Raw genomic sequence first — 17435 nt, forward strand, 5'->3', positions numbered from 1 at the left:
GCGGGACGTGGATCGTCTACACGGTCCCTACTTCGACGTTGAATGTCGAAGTAGGGCGCTATTCCGATCCCCTCATGAGGTTAGCGACTTCGACGTCTCGCCGCCTAACGTCGAAGTTAACTTCGAAATAGCGCCCGACGCGTGTAGCCGCAACGGGCGCTATTTCGAAGTTAGTGCCGCTACTTCGAAGTAGCGTGCACATGTAGACACAGCTAAGGAGACAGTGGATACACCCCTTCACGGCTCTCCTTTCCTTCAGCCTTCTCTGGCTGTTGGCTCCACCTCACTGGCTTAGAACCAGCAGGCATCTTCCTCTTCTGCTGCTGTTGCCTTCAGTCCACTCCAGCCCTGGCTCTCTGGGTTGAGATCTGCCAACCCAGGCTGCTCTTCTGCCTTCTCCCAGCTAAATTTGCCCCTTGGGACTTGGGCTTTGGGGAAGTTTCCTTGAAGTGTAGACATTCAGGCTTGGGCTGGAGCCTGAGCTTTCCTGAGCTTTAGACTCCCAGAGCCTGGAAGTGTATGTTGCAATGAAAAAGCCCTGTAGCCCAACCTCTACAAGCCTGAGTCAGCTGGCACAGGACAGCCCAGGCTTTTAACTGCAGTGTAGATACAGCTTGAAAGTCCTCAGGTACTGCCTTCTCCTCTTCACCATCCACCTGGACTGGAACAGCAGAGCCAAGACCAGTTTCCTTAATGGGACAACTATCCTGCAACACCACCTGTTTTTCTGAGCTTGAAGATGATGTATTGAAGCACAGGTTGGACCTCCCTGGAACAGCACCCTTAGGGCCAGACAAGTCCCAAAAGAGGGAGTTTGCTGGACCAAGGAGGCCAAATCTGGCTCCATTGACACCAGCCCCTCAGCCCGGCTCTGCTCCTGGCCTAGCTCTGCTCCCATCCCTCTGGCCACCAGACTAGCTCTGCATTCAGCTGTCCCCCTGACCCCCACTCCCTCCAGCTCTCAGCCAGTGGGCCACTGACTGCCTCCCAGCTTGCTCCCTGCCCTGGCTGAATGCCCAGACAGCTCCTGCTCTCATCACCTGGGGTTCTCTGGTCTAGCAACATCTGTGGTTCTGGAAGGTACTTGGATTGTTACCAGACCAGAGAGGTTCAACCTGTACTGTATTATAAAACATGAAAGGTCCTCAGGTGTTGTTTTACAGGTCACAACATACAATTCTATTTTATATCATCTTTTGTAATTAGGCAGACCAATGGACTTTCTGGGCCCTGGGCAAGTTGTGGGAGGCATGGCCCCATGCTCCTGGAAGGGGTATGGCCTCAGATGGAAGGGGCAGGGCCTTGAGTAGCTAGCCCTCAGCGTTACCCAGGGTGCACCATGCTCCTTCCTCCCAGCCGGTCCTCAGTGCCATTGGGATTGCATTGTGTGGTGCTCCAGCAGCAATTTAAAGGGCCCAGCTCTCCGGCTCCTACCACTGCCAGGGCCTGGGGCACTCAGCAACTTTCTTCTCCCCAACCCTGCGGGCCTGTTTGAAATTCATGCTAATGCCTCTGAAAAAAGAGGTTTCCTGAGCCTCTGCTTCCATATTTCCCTTATTCCACATATTGTATTTTCTGGCTGCCCATAGTTGCACTTTTAGCTTTCAACTTCTATTTAGAGTTGGTATTCTATTTAAAAGAGAAAGTAAGCTGAATTAATAATACCCCAGATTTTATTTTTCAGGCAGCAGTCTATTAGAAGTTGGTGCAGAGAAAGTGATATTAAAAACAGCAGCTGGTAGATGCTTCCTTTTTAAACCAGTGAGTTTTAAAAACACTCAGACAGATGTCACAAACATTCTTAGCACAATTTATCAATGAGTGATTCTGCGGCCACTGAAATGACAAATTTTTATATTAGTCTCTTGCTGGCTACCTACTCTCTCAAACAAACAGAGGATCCTGTAGCTGGTTTTTGTAATGAATTGGGGTTCTCTTCATATGGTTGCGGTCCCCTGGGTATGTCTCTAAATAAACCATTCTTCTGCTGATTAGAGTGAGAAGCATTTTGTGTGTCTTGGGGACTACACCAGGTGAGTAGTTTTGAAAGTGATACGTGAAACAGCTATCCTCTATGTACTCTGGATTTCTTATTTTCAAAATATATTGGAAAACATCCACTGTGGTCGATAAGAAGTCTGCAATATTCTACACTTAATGTGAGAAGTAGTCTGTTTCCATGCTATTACCATATGTGTTACATTTCTGTTTCAATGGGCATTTTCATTCTTGGAACTCCAATAGGGGGCACTCTTATGCCATCACAAACCCTACCCTACCCTTTCCTTGAATAAGGGCCCAGCATTAGATTGCTTTTTATCTATTCCTTAGCAATTGCTGCAGTAAATGGGTGACTAAAATTGTGTAGCGATGACTCATTACAGTTTCTCTTTGAAAAGAAACTATCATCCTAATTTAAAGAGCATCCTGATATGTTATTTTCCTTTTCTCCTTCCCCACAAAGCTGTAACGATGAAATCAAAGCTAATACTTCATGAAAACACTGCACGTTTAAATGAAGTATTCATATAAGAATTGCTTCAGAGGTACCTTACGTTAACCCTGAGTTCTTAACTGTCTGTGTTCTGTATGTCCATGTTTACCTACCTGTTCAGGTTCATATTTATTATAGTCAGGAGACAGAAATGACAACATTACTAATGTGTGGTGTAGCTACATATGAGTTATGCAGGTTAATCCAAACTTATACCAATAAATTACTTATTCCAAGCCTGCCTATTTCACTTGTGTAGCTACTCTAAACAGGAATATTTAAAGAGAAGCAAGGGGCATTTGGGAATCATGGTGGCAGCGGACTGCCTCACGGTAAGTAAATGTACTTACAATTTGTAATCTTTACTTTTCAATATATGCATATAAACATGTATGAAACTAGTTTTTTTTCCTTTGATGTCAGAGGATTGGAGGAAAACCGACTGAAGCAAAACAAAACAAAAAACAGATCCTAGAAAGCAATAAGCTATAAAACACATAGCCACTTGGATACCATGAAGATGGGGATAGATTAGTTAGAAAAGACTATACTGTGGAGTGGGATAGAGAGACTATGGACTTTAAATAGGTAAGGACGTAAGGATCTACGAAGAGGATGGGAGGTAAGAAGCAACCTAGACAGAGGACAGGGAGTAGGCCAAATTTTAGATGGCTGCCCTATAGCCAATAAACTTATTACACAATAGCCAGTCATAATTATGCTGCTCAGGTGTATTTATTCGCACTGAACAAAATCCTGAGCAAAAAATAAAGAACAGTTACTCACCCTATGGTAATTATGGTTCTTCTACATCAGTGAGTTCAACTTTTTTTAATTTGCGGATACATAAAATATCTCAAATAGAGATGCAGGGTCTGTTGGAAAACTCAGACATAGTCCATTCACCCTTGGAGGTCTGTGGACCACAGGTGGAAAAACCATCAGTCTAGATGGTGATTCTGGATTCCCGTTTAGGAGCACACATGGTCCACGTGCACAAGACTGGATTCTTTGTGCTAGCAGTGTCTACCAGTGTCTTGCATATACTCCTGTATCTCCTAATGTTCCCATCTGATGGCATAAAAGGTGGAGTGACCATGGCCCTCCCTTATTGCCTTTCCAGTATGAAAGCCACGTTTGTTGAAAACTCTGAAAGTGGGGATGAACAGCAGGTTCCACATCTACTAAAATAACTAGAACAGGGGTCGGCAACCTGCAGCTCCAGACCACATGCATCTCTTTAAGGAACCAACTGAGGGTCTGGACGCTGCTGCTGCTGACTCCTCTTGCAGCTCCCTGCTCTGCTGCCACTGAAATAATGGAACTAAATTTAATTGGTTTAACAGCCAGTGAGGTGGGAGGGATCTGGCCGTTAAACCAATTAAATTTAGTTCCATTATTTCAGGGCAGCAAAGCAGGAAGCTGCATGCGCTGCAGGTGGGGGAAGTGAGCAGGAGAGCTGGGGGGACGGGCGGCCAAGTCTGCCCCTGCTGGAGCTGCACAGCCGTGTTGAGAAGGAGGAGGAGGAGGTGGGTGGAGGGAGAAGCAGAGGGGAGGTGGTGCCTGTGGAGGAGCACTGGCAGAGCATGGAGCTCGCTGTCTTAGGCAGGTTTATCCTGGGGATGGAGGCAGGTTTAGGGCTAAGAGAGATTAAGCCTGGGGATGTTGGGGGGTGCAGATTTGGGGGCTGAGGCAGGTAAAGCCTGGAGATGGGAATAACAACTTCCTAACTGGTACAAATCACTGTGGCTGGGTCTACATGTGACCCTTCCTTTCAAAAGGGGCATATTAATGAGTAGGTTTGAAAGATGCTAATGAGGTGCTGCAATGAATATGCAGCACCTCATTAGCATAATGGCGGCCACAGTGATTCAAAAGTGTGGCTTTTCAAATCGCGCGCCGCCCATGGAGACAGGACCTTCCGAAAGGACCCCCTCCCAGTTTTCAAAAGCCCTTCTTCCTATCGGTGATCGGAAGTTGTGCAGTTCTTTTCTAACCCCCAGTGGTTCAGGAAGCTCAGATCACAACATCCTCTGTGTTTTCCCTCTCAGTTTTGGGGGGTTTTTTTCTACCTTTTTGAGGCAAAATGTGTTGTTGATTGTTCTGTCGTAGTGCTTCCAGCAGCAGGCCACATCACAACAAGGGCACCCAGCTCAGTTTCCCTTTTTCCCCAGTTTTCAGAAGCAGTCCCACTAGATTTGCCAAGTATAAATATAGTCCTCACAGCGTTAATGTACTACCTGAGTTGCATGCATGAATCATAACAAGCCCCCAGCTAATCAACAAACAGTCCCAGTATAGTGTTACCACATTTCGGCTAAGACATCTCTCACCATGCCTTGTTCCCAGACACCAGCTCACTCTAGCCTTCTTTGCGCCTGGCTCTCTAGCTCAGGAAAATCACAGGTCCCTCTCTCTCCTTCTCTGCTGCCTTCCAGGAAATTCCCTGCTCTCTTCAGGGAAGGCCTACAAAACTTTCTGCTCCCTGCACGGTTGCTCCCAGGCAACCCCCTGCCGATCACTTAAGGCTCTGGTATACTATTTTAAACCTTACTGGAGCGTTGGCTTGACAATGGCCCTCAAGCTAGTTTTGCTACTATGTCTTTTGAAAGCACAGGCTTGGTTGGAAGCCACAGGAGTCATCTCACACAACCCCACTGATGTGGGAGGTATTTCAAGCCCAGATGACTAAGCCGCAGCATCTGCTTAGAAGAATATCTCATGTGGACATGATTTTATGGAACTCCGAGATGACTGGGAGGAGGATATCTCTGTGTGGAACCAATACTTCACAATCTACTACCACTACACTCTCCTGGATATGCAGTGACTTTGGCATAGACTCAGCAACGTAACTGAATGCTTGTTTGTTTTGCTATGTCAAGTCCTTATTGACCAGCCAACCACCATTAGCAACATTCATATCGCAGCTCCACAGCATTATTTAACAAGAAAATTACACATATGGTGAAGGCTACTTTTTTTTTCTTTTTTTTCTTTTTTGCCAAGACTATACCTTGTGATAAGCAGGGAAGATCATCTTGTTTAATTGTGGTAAGTTGCTCGCGAGGTGGTAGGGGTGGTTTGTCCAAGAAAAAGGAGTCTCTTCCATCCGCTTCCGGCTCATTGTCAGGTATGCTGGCATATACATTGTCACTGTAGTCATCAAAGTTGCATGACTTTTTCTCTAAATTATTTTGTTCATCTTTTTTTCCTTCCATTCCCATGTCTTCTTCAGCTTCCTTTTCCTTTCCTTCCTCCTCATCCTCCTCTTTCTTACCTGACTCCTCCCAAGCTTTGTCTCTGACTCTATACGGGTCTCCTGCTCTTGGTTTGTCTGTTAATGTTAAAGAATGCATTGTTCCATTAAAATTTGCATTTGGAAGCATTTTGAGTTTCACAGATTTCCACAGAAGTAACAGCACTCCTAATAAAACTTTTATGAACAATACAGTGGAAAGCTGTCAAATGCAGAACTTCAGTGAATAGCTTTTAAAATATTTACCAAATAAACAGTGGAAGCTTTCATTTTATCTTGCTATCCCAGTATTTAATATATTCATGTATACAACACCATTAAAGCTTTTCCGAGTTATTGGTGGAATGGAATCACATGTACTACCCTGTTGCCACAGTCCGTATTGCCTGATTTTCTGTGCAGCACAGCACACGAGCTAGTAAAATATTCTAGAACTCATGCAGCTGGATCACTTATTTTTAATATACTGTAGCTGGGCTGCTTATCATTTAAAATCCTTTAAAATGATATAAATATTTCCCTGGGGGGATGTGGTTTGTACTGAGCTTTATGGCTTTAGTGGCCCTTGGACCAAAAATAAAGATATAGTGGAGAAATACATAATAGGAATTTTGCAGTATGGCATAAGAATTTAGCTAAAATAACAAGGGGGAAACCAAGTAACTTATTCCTTCCATCTCTTTCTAAAATTATATCTATTCCTGCACTATGTAATAAACTTACACAGGTCTTCCATTATTTACAATATTAGAAGCATTTAGCTTTCATATGTTTCAATTCTTCAGCCAACTTTCTCAATGTTTCACTTTTAACTCATAATTTATGTTAATATTTTAAGAAAGCTGTTTCAGTCTGAGTATATTTGAGATAACATTTATTGGAAAATTTCTTTCTTTCTTTTCCATTTCTGGTATTTAAAATATAATCTAGAATGCCCTCCCCTGCCCTCCCTACACAACCCCTGACTACTTTGCACCACATCATGCTTGACAGATTTCTTCCTCTTTGTAAAATAAGACAAATTATGGTCCCCTGAGTCAGTGGCTTGGGTGTGCGTGGTTGCAGGGAAGGTTAGCATCAGTAGTACACAAGAGTTGTGAAAGGAAGCTCCAGCTATTTCTACAGGACATTATGGCTACGTCTACACGTGCAGCCAACATCGAAATAGCTTATTTCGATGTTGCGACATCGAAATAGTCTATTTCGATGAATAACGTCTACACGTCCTCCAGGGCCAGCAACGTCGATGTTCAACTTCGACGTTGCTCAGCCCAACATCGAAATAGGCGCAGCGAGGGAACGTCTACACGCCAAAGTAGCACACATCGAAATAAGGGAGCCAGGCACAGCTGCAGACAGGGTCACGGGGCGGACTCAACAGCAAGTCGCTCCCTTAAAGGGCCCCTCCCAGACACACTTTCATTAAACAGTGCAAGATACACAGAGCCAACAACTAGTTGCAGACCCTGTATATGCAGCATGGACCCCCAGCTGCAGCAGCAGCAGCCAGAAGCCCTGGGCTAAGGGCTGCTGCCCACGGTGACCACAGAGCCCCGCAAGGGCTGGAGAGAGAGTATCTCTCAACCCCCCAGCTGATGGCCGCCATGGAGGACCCCGCTATTTCGATGTTGCGGGACGCGGATCGTCTACACGTCCCTACTTCGATGTTGAACGTCGAAGTAGGGCGCTATTCCCATCCCCTCATGGGGTTAGCGACTTCGACGTCTCGCCGCCTAACGTCGATTTCAACTTCGAAATAGCGCCCAACACGTGTAGACGTGACGGGCGCTATTTCGAAGTTACTGCCGCTACTTCGAAGTAGCGTGCACGTGTAGACGCAGCTTATGCCTCCAGAGGCAGGGGAGTGGAAGGAAAAGTGGCTTGTGTTGCACCCTAATAAGGGATCCCTTGCTGTGAAGGCTCTGTTATGAAGATTGTCTCTAGTACTGAGTATTTCAGGTCATTTGCTAACTGGACTATCATCTTTAAATCCACATCCCGGGCAGGGTAACGTTTTTATGTCTATCTAGAGCAGTAAACACCAACAGTGTTAGTGAAACATCTAGTCCTTGCAAGTCAAATTACACTGTCAAGACTTCTTGGAGGAAGAGGCTCATAATTTAGCCCATAAGTAGCAACAATCTAATGCAGAAGGTGGGACAGCTGGGAAGATAATAAATATCCAGTAAAATACAAATAGCCCATAGGCTAGACTTTCTTACACTGTCCTCCTGGATTTGCAGAATACGTGTCATTGCTAAATGCAACTCCCCCCCGCCCACTGCAGCTCTTCCCTAACTATCTTAGGTTCCTTTGCAAATCCCAGTCAACATTACTGCCGCATTAAGGGCTAGGTCAACATTTGACAGTGAGCAGAGGAAACTGGCAAGAGCCTCCCAAATGGGCTTCCATGCAGACTCTCACTACAGCTGTAGGCACTGCCATCCTAGAGCACAAAGGCTGCTCTCTGTTAGAGCATGAGGGAAGGCAGGTGGAGAGAAACAGGACTGCCACTCTTCACATCAGCTCATGGAGCTGGGTGGCCACTAAGGAAAAAGCATACAGCTCTGGAAAGAGTGTAACAAAGGGAACATTCCTGCATGGACCAGTGTGTAAAGGCACAAACGAGACCTCACCTCACACAACTCTAAAAGTCAGGAAATCCACAAGTTAAGGTTGAGCATTTAATCTCAACTTTGCCCTCTCGTGTGTGCATACAATCCCCTCCAGCCTCGTCTCTCAGTATCACCATTTCTCAGTTAATATAACAGAGGATCAAGGACATGGTACCTGAAACCTTTCAGACAATATGACTTACAAGAGGTAATGTCAGAGACTGAGCCCAGCATGGTCACATAAACTCCATCTTCCACATCTTCTTCCTTCTCCTGTTCATCATCTTTATTATCGCGTGAATTAATCTGGAAAGAAGATGAAGCAGAGTACATCTTTTGGTGATATAATCTTTAAGCACATCAGTGTAGTGTGAAAAGAAAAGCTATTGCCTTGAGGAGAAAACAGCCAGATCTTTTTTCTTTCAGTTCTGTGTAAAATGCCTTCCTTTCATAGTTTGCAGAGGTTGGTTTTTCCTCAGTACTGATGCCTACTGATAAATTCCTTAAACTCCTTCTGAGGAGACAAACAGAGACAGGATTACAGTAGGATATATGGATCTCACTCTGTTTACAGTGTTGATTAGTAACAGAGAGAAAGCCATGCTAGTCTATATACTATCACAACAAAAAAGCAGTAAGGTAGCACTTTAAAGACTAACAAAATAATTTATTAGGTGAGCTTTCGTGGGACAGACCCACTTCTTCAGACCATAGCCATACCAGAACACACTCAATATTTAAGGCATAGAGAACCAAAAAATAGTAATCAAGGTTGACAAAGCAGAAAAAAATGATCAAGGTGAGCAAATCAGAGAGTAGGGAGGGGAAGGTGGGGGTTGTCAAGAATTAGATTAAGCCAAGTATGTAAAACCCTATAATGACCCAGAAAATTTGCATCCTGGTTCAAACCACGTGTTAATGTGTCAAATTTGAATATAAAAGGAAGTTCAGCAGCCTCTCTTTCCAAAGTAGTGTAAAAATTCTTCTTCAGTAAGACACAAACTCTTAAGTCATTAACAGCATGGCCCACTGCATTAAAATGTTGACTGACTGGTTTGTGGATCAGAAGTGTTTTTATGTCTGTTTTGTGCCCATTAACTCTTTGTCTAAGGCCGTGTCTACACTAGCCCCAAACTTCGAAATGGCCGTGCAAATGGCCATTTCGAAGTTTACTAATGAAGTGCTGAAATGCATATTCAGCGCTTCATTAGCATGCGGGAGGCCGCGGCACTTCAAAATTGACGCACCTCGCCGCCGCGCGGCTCGTCCCAATGGGACTCCTTTTTGAAAGGACCCTGCCTATTTCGAAGTCCCCTTATTCCCATGAGCAGATGGGAATAAGGGGACTTTGAAGTAGGCAGGGTCCTTTCGAAAAGGAACCCCATTGGGACGAGCTGCGCGGCAGCGAGGTGCGTCAATTTTGAAGTGCTGTGGCCGCCCACATGCTAATGAAGCGCTGAATCTGCATTCAGCGCTTCATTAGTAAACTTCGAAATGGCCATTTGTGTGGCCATTTCGAAGTTTGGGGCTAGTGTAGACGTAGCCGAAGAGAGTTTGAAGTCTGTCCAATATACAAAGCATCTGGGCATTGTTGGCACATGATGGCATATATGATGCTAGTTGAGGAACATGAGAATGTGCCCGTGATTCTGTGACTAACCTGGTTAGGTCCAGTGATGGTATCCCCGGAATGGATATGTGGACAGAGCTGGCAGCGGGCTTTGTTGCAAGGAAAAGTCCCAGGACTGGTGTTCCTGTGGTATAGACTGTGGCTGTTGGTGAGAATCCTCATAAGGTTGGGAGGTTGTCTGTAGGAGAGAACAGGCCTGTCTCCTAGGGCCTTCTGGAGTGTGGCTCCTGATTAAGGATAGGTTGTAGGTCTTTAATAATGACCCCCACACCAGTCAGCTAACAGTAAGCTAACATTTTAATGGAGTGGGCCATTCTGTTAATGACTTAAGAGTTTGCGTCTTACTGAAGAAGAATTTTCACACTACTTTGGAAAGAGAGGCTGCTGAACTTTCTTTCATATTCAAATTTGACATATTAACATGTGGTTTGAACCGGGATGCAAATTTTCTGGGTCATTATAGGTTCTCTTTTGAATACTTGGCTTACTCTAATTCTTGACACGCCCCCACCCTGCCCCTCCACTCTCTGATTTGCTCACCTTGATAATTTTTTTTCTGATTTGTCAACCTTGATTACTATTTTTGGATCTTTGTGCCTTAAATATTGAGTCTGTCCTGGTATGACTATGGTCTGAAGAAGTGGGTCTGTCCCACAAAAGCTCACCTAGGCTACGTCTACACGTGAAGCCTACATCGAAATAGCTTATTTCGATGTAGCAACATCGAAATAGGCTATTTCGATGAGTAACGTCTACACGTCCTCCAGGGCTGGCAACGTCGATGTTCAACTTCGACGTTGCGCGGCACCACATCGAAATAGGCGCTGTGAGGGAACGTCTACATGCCAAAGTAGCACACATCGAAATAAGGGGGCCAGGCACAGCTGCAGACAGGGTCACAGGGCGGACTCAACAGCAAGCCGCTCCCTTAAAGGGCCCCTCCCAGACACAGTTGCACTAAACAACACAAGATACACAGAGCTGACAACTGGTTGCAGACCCTGTGCCTGCAGCATGGATCCCCAACTGCCGCAGCAGCAGCCAGAAGCCCTGGGCTAAGGGCTGCTGCCCACGGTGACCATAGAGCCCCGCAGGGGCTCGAGAGAGAGCGTCTCTCAACCCCTCAGCTGATGGTCGCCATGGCGGACCCCGCTATTTCGAAGTTGCGGGACGCGCAACGACTACATGGTCCCTACTTCGACGTTGAACGTCGAAGTAGGGCGCTATTCGTATCCCCTCATGGGGTTAGCGACTTCGACGTCTCGCCGCCTAACGTCGAAGTTAACTTCGAAATAGCACCCGGCGCGTGTAGCCGTGACGGGCGCTATTTCGAAGTTAGTGCTGCTACTTCGAAGTAGCGTGCACGTGTAGACACGGCTCTAATAAATTATTTTGTTACTCTTTAAAGTGCTACTTTACCGCTTTTTTGTTTACAGTGTGTCTATATATATATATATATACACACACACACACACATACACACAAATACAGTATTTATATACATATATATAGACAGAGACTCATTTTTCAATTGTGAGGAATGCATGGTGGGTAGGTGGGGGGAGGACAGATGGAGGGGTGGATAGTAACAGATGAAAAGAGGCTCTGTGAGGCCCTGGGGAATATCCAAGAATGGTCTGGGGCGACAACCTATGGAGGACTCATTGAAAACAGTAGCCCACTGTGTGCATGCTGGAGACTAAAGGACTGGTCGCAAAACTGCAGGTATGTTAGCTGGGGGTGCCTTCCTATAAAACCACAGCCAAGAGCTTATTCTATACTGTTTCTGCAGAAAACATTAAAGTTCTTGATCTTGAAGTATCCAAATTAACCTCAGCTGGAGGACTTTCAGGCCCAGTGTTTGTACTAACACTGTCCATAGCCTTTTCCCTGTATTGATATAAGCAGGAGGCTATACTAAGTTCTGCCAATCTCTGGCCAGACAAAGCAGGGAAGGGTTAGTGTCAGTTTGGGTTGTCCTGAACAGAAGAAAGTTGTATTTCAAGGCCAGATTTTTCAGTAAATTTTGTACAGACATATGTGCCTCCATTGCACACACACTAATGTCTGATTAACATGCATACACTGCTGTGTATCTACCAGTTATTACTACACAAAACAGGACTTTTTAGAGGTGTCTGAGGCTCACATCTGAAGGAGCTTGAACTCCCTTGGACTTGTATTATCAGCACGTGCCTTGAGGACACAACAGAGTTCCCAACAGTCATTGACTAAATACTTGAATCCTGAAAAGGAATATTACTCCTCTGATTTTGATTTCTGCCTACACAATGAAGTCCCTGCCAACTTGAAAGCAGAACTTCAGCAACATGCTCCATAAATCCTGCAGTTTGCAAGGAATCATTGGGAGGAGATATGAAATCAGCAAAGTCTTTTAAGAGCTGTTCTGTCTGGGGGCCATTCTGCTTAACTCCTCATGGAGTATGGGGGTTTCAGAGTGAAGCTGTAGAGTGAACTTTACCAGTGAGCAGATCAAGAGGCACCAATCTGGTCCACCATTTATCACCTCTGACAGATCTTACTGGAGTATGGGGGGAAAGGGAAAACAAATGAGAGAAACCATGGGCAGCAGACAGGGCTGCCTGGTGTCCTGGAAGCCCGGTCTGTAGACAGAAGGCCCTTGGGAATGTCCAGACCAGCTTTCTGTTGATAGACGCTTTATTCTTTGTGGTGAGCAGGGTATTGTCAACAAAAGGGCAGCGTTCTGTCAACTTACTGTTGACAGAATGTCTTGGGAATCTGGATGCTCCAAGGGTTTTGTCGGCAAAACGGCCATTTTGCTGACAAAACCCACTAGTGTAGACACAGCCTGAGAGTGTATCTTTTCCTGCTGCAGCTGTGGATGGAAAATTTCAAGAATATCAGATACAGTACCGCTTTCTCTCCTTCCCCTCCAAATAATAAACACATTTTAAGGAATACGTCTAGGTCCAGATAAACTTCATCTGCCCCCCATGAGCAAAGCATTGGCCCTGTGTTCTATGTCCATCTACATTTAGCAGTTGGAGAGTTTTACGCTCTACCAGAACTTCCCCATTGTTTAACTGGTTACCCCCTAGTCTGGGGTCATAAGACATCACTGTATTCAAATGAGATTTTTTGGAACACAAGGTAGCTATAAGCCATGTTACACATGCTCAATTTATGCTAATAGTAGCAGTAAGCTGCAAAGAGAGGCCTCTGACAAGTTCCATGGCCCACTTGCCCCCTGAAGAGAAGCGTAAAGCTACGATTTTGAGATGCAGTTGATGAGGATGTGTGCAATGAAGGCTTAGAAAGGAGTGAGTTCTACAAACACCATGTTCCCTCTCCATGACCTTGGAGTCCTGCAAAAGGTAAACACTCCCCAGTTGTTTACCCTCAGCCTTGCATCCAGTGGCTACATCTACACGTGCCCCAAACTTCGAAATGGCCATGCAAATGGCCAGTTCGAAGTTTACTAATGAAGCACTGAAATGCATATTCAGCGCTTCATTAGCATGCGGGCGGCAGCAGTGCTTCGAAATTGACGCGCCTTGCAGCTGCGCGGTGCGTCCAGACGGGGCTCCTTTTCGAAAGGGCCCCGCCTACTTCGAAGTCCCCTTATTCCCATGAGCTCATGGGAATAAGGGGACTTCGAAGAAGGTGGCATCCTTTCGAAAAGGAGCCCCGTCTGGACGCGCCACGCGGCGGCAAGGCGCGTCAATTTTGAAGCGCCGCTGCCGCCCGCATGCTAATGAAGCGCTGAATATGCATTTCAGCGCTTCATTAGTAAACTTCGAAATGGCCATTTGCATGGCCATTTCGAAGTTTGGGGCACGTGTAGACACGGCCAGTAAGTGCCAATGAAGACATAATAGAGAATGCCCAAAGGGAAGGCAGGAAGTGGACCTGTTGGAATAGCTTTGCTAACTGCTCCGGGCGATGAAAGGAGCAACCACCAATTCCTAGTACTTATGGGAACAGGGGGGTGGGTGATGGAATAAGTGCTCTGACTCTGGGGCACAGTGCTGCTCTGCAGGAAAAGTTTGTAAGTTTCCTGTTGCTGGAAGACATGGGGAAGCTGAGCAACCTGAGAAAGATTTTACTTAGATCTTATTTTGCTTTGCGAATTTTCCGTGGGGTGAAGTCACAGTTCCATTATAGTTAATGGCAAAACCCGATTGACTTTGGCATATTGTTGACTCATGTTCAGCTTCTCATCCACTGTAATGCCGAAGTCCTTTTCTCATTCACATGCTGATGATCTTGTCTAAGGGAGAGGCAACAAGTCTGTAGTCCCTTTTGTGTATTGCACAAGGTCTTGAAGAATGAAACCCTTCAAGTTTAAGTCAGGCCTTGGACAACACACCGGGATTTGGTTGAACACACAGAGTTAAATCAATTGTTTCTTATCGGCTGGGCTCAGTGCTACCAATTATCCTGTTCCTTGATTAGTGACTATAAAAATGGCATTTACAAACAAGGCTGAAGATTCAATTATTTTTCAGTCTCTCCACAGAGTAATTAAACTTCTCATGATCCTAGATGCAGAATCCCATGTGTTCCTGACTCTGTTTATTATACTTAATCAAACTAGCATTGCATAAAAAATGTTATATTCAGTGGCTTTCAAACCTCAGCTACTCTTTCTACACATAAGTATGGAATTCTTCAAATTACTGCCAAATTTCCCTGAATTTTGTGGCCACTCCCACAAAACTAGATGGCAATAAGGGAATGTTGGAGTGGGGCAATTATTTCGAAGCTGCCTGTCTACACTGTCAATCTGCAATTCGAAGTCTGCACTTTGAAATTTGCACGGCCGCCATTTTGCTAATGAGGCACTGAATATACATGTTAGTGCCTCATGAGCCTGCTTCAAATTGCTTCATTGTCATGCCACCTCTGATGGGAGGTGGCATGTATAGAAGCAGACTCATTGAGAGGTTTACTTTAGGAAGGACTGAATAAAAACTGAGTTATAACCTCAGAAATTGACCCCATAATATTACACTAAGTACAATATTATATTTAGCAATATATGGGAAGATTTAAGATATGCTACAGATGAAATAATAAGGAGTTGTTTATTCGTGCTTCAGGACTTAAAAATAACATATTGGCAGCACAGAATTAATAAAAAAAAATGCAATAATAGCTACCAGTAAACCTCACAAAAGGTAATCCGCCCATTTTTTTTTTTGTGGCCATGAGAAGCCGATGTTGAAAGAGGTCATAGTGGCAGGCTGCTACGATTATCTTTTGCATCCAATCCACACACAATTTTGTGGTGTTGAAATTTGGAGCTGAATTTGGACACAAATTGTGAAAAAGACCTCTATCTTCACCGAAAATTCCAGATGAACTCAAACCTGGATATGGATATAAAGTTCACATCTTGACCATATGCCTTCATAACATGTTTATTTATTAAATCTGTTATGAAGGCAGGCATTAATTTCTGATCAGATATTTCAGTGGAAAGTCTGTGTTTACATAAACATAAATCAACAATAACTCCAGTAAGTCAAAGGAGTTATCTTATACGGAACAAAATCCAAGATGCAATCTTTGTGACCATGCTGATAGATTATTCTTACAGGCCTTTCTACATTTTCACATATTTTACATAATCTGACTCTCTTCTCTTATACAGAAGCATGTATCTGGTGTAACTTCACAGACGTAAAGGGGCTGTGCCCTCAGAGTGTAAAATGGCTCAGTGCCACTGCAGTCAATGGACCTGTGCTGATTTACACCAGCTGAGAATCTGGCCTGTTAGTTATATTGCTGTAAATGTGATATAAATGAGAGGGCAATCAAGCTACAAGAAGTTAAAGTGATTGAGAAGAACACGAACTACACAGAAGATACTTGCTCATAAGTATAAAAGACAAGAATATTCAATGAGCAAACAGATTTTGAAATGAAGGACTGTACAGAATACTGATGGACCAGCAACATTCAAGTTTCACTGTTCTTTGGGAAATTCACAAGTTTGTATCTTTTTAGTCTGGAAATGTTATTTTAGTATTTTTGGCATGTGCACAAGCCAGACAGCATGTAACAATTTAGTGCTGTTTGGTATCATACTGCAATACAATGGTATTATAGGCTTCTCAGGAATATATATATTCCTGTAACAGTCTGATGATATGAAAAGCGTCTTTTTCTACTGACTAGCCTAACATTTATCATTCTTGTTTATATTTATTTCTTGCATGGTATAAATTTTAAAATTTAATAAAAAAAGAAGATTCTAAAGTATGGAGAGAAAATGCATGCAAACTGCCTCTGAACAAAAATCACACTCTGTTCTTTTCAGTAAATCATACATATGGTTTTGCTTAAAGTGCAATTAAATCTGAAAACTTGAATGGAATCCAAACATTAAATGATTTTATCTCTTTTGCAAGCCTGTTTCCTAGCTGCCAAGCTGGAGCTGGCTCAGAGGTGGACATGTTTTTGTTCTCTATTACTGGTAGGCCATGTTTTCCTTGTCCCCCAGCCAGAGATGCTTTGAATACATATCCAGCAGTATCAAATGAAAGAAACTAAGCATGGTAATGAAGCAGTAGGATTGTCGCTGTGTCACAGTTGTTTGACATTTCATTTGTTTAATGGCAAAGAAGCAGCTGGCTTCTGTAATCTCACCCAAACTATAAAGAGAGGACCTTGTGTGCAAAACCCAGTTATTTCCCACTAAGATTATCCTACATTATTATAAGAAAATAAGTATTATTTGGGAGAGTAAAAAATAGGCACTTCTTATCATACCGTCTCTCAATTCCTTTTCTTTAAAAAACATGGGGTAAAATTCTTTCTTCACTTACACCCATGAAACTCCAGTTGGTCCATATAAATAGGCTGAGATTAAAAATATTTCCTATAACATAGATAATTTGTTTAAGCAGCAGAGGTGAAAATCCAGCTAAACCCATAGCTCTCCAGTAGAAATAAAGTAACAGAATTCAGAACTCTCATTTCTCCCTTGTACATTTGCAATACAGTACAGTCCTGGATATAGAAAACACACTGAACTTAAACTGACAGGAGAAGATAAACTTGAAGCTACCGTCATCTTTGAGCCATCATGTCAACATCAAAAAATGTGGATGAGATCCAGGAGGATCATGGAAAAGAGGAAGTTACTCACCTTGTGCAGTAACGATGGTTCTTCGAGATGTGTGTCCCCATAGGTGCTCCACTCTGGGGGTTGGTGTGTCCTCGTGCTAGTGGTTGGAGATTCTTTTATAGGTGTGGTTTCCTGTGATGTGTATGTGCAGTAGCACATCTTTGTGCTATCTGGCACGTGTGCCGCTCGGGCCCCTCCATTCCTTCTCTACCCTAGCAAACAGAGCAGGACGCAACAAAGCAGCGGGAGGAGGAGGGAAGGAAGTGGATCACCCACAGGGACACACATCTTGAAGAACTATCAGTACTGCACAAGGTGAG

General features: G+C 44.1%; 1 protein-coding gene across 2 annotated transcripts in view; it reads right to left on the minus strand.

The window, feature by feature from the left end:
- The window catches only part of BANK1 (B cell scaffold protein with ankyrin repeats 1), a 296463-nt gene that overhangs the window by 46120 nt on the left and 232908 nt on the right, over positions 1-17435 (minus strand). For both annotated transcript variants that reach the window (XM_074991991.1, XM_074991992.1), the window contains 2 exons: positions 8572-8674; positions 5511-5831 (listed from right to left, as the gene is read on the minus strand). In XM_074991991.1, the coding sequence (XP_074848092.1) occupies positions 5511-5831; positions 8572-8674 (424 nt within the window). The remainder of the gene's footprint in view (positions 1-5510; positions 5832-8571; positions 8675-17435) is intronic.

The sequence above is a fragment of the Carettochelys insculpta genome, chromosome 4 (assembly GCF_033958435.1).
Source record: "Carettochelys insculpta isolate YL-2023 chromosome 4, ASM3395843v1, whole genome shotgun sequence".
In the NCBI taxonomy this organism is placed as follows: Eukaryota; Metazoa; Chordata; order Testudines; family Carettochelyidae; genus Carettochelys; species Carettochelys insculpta.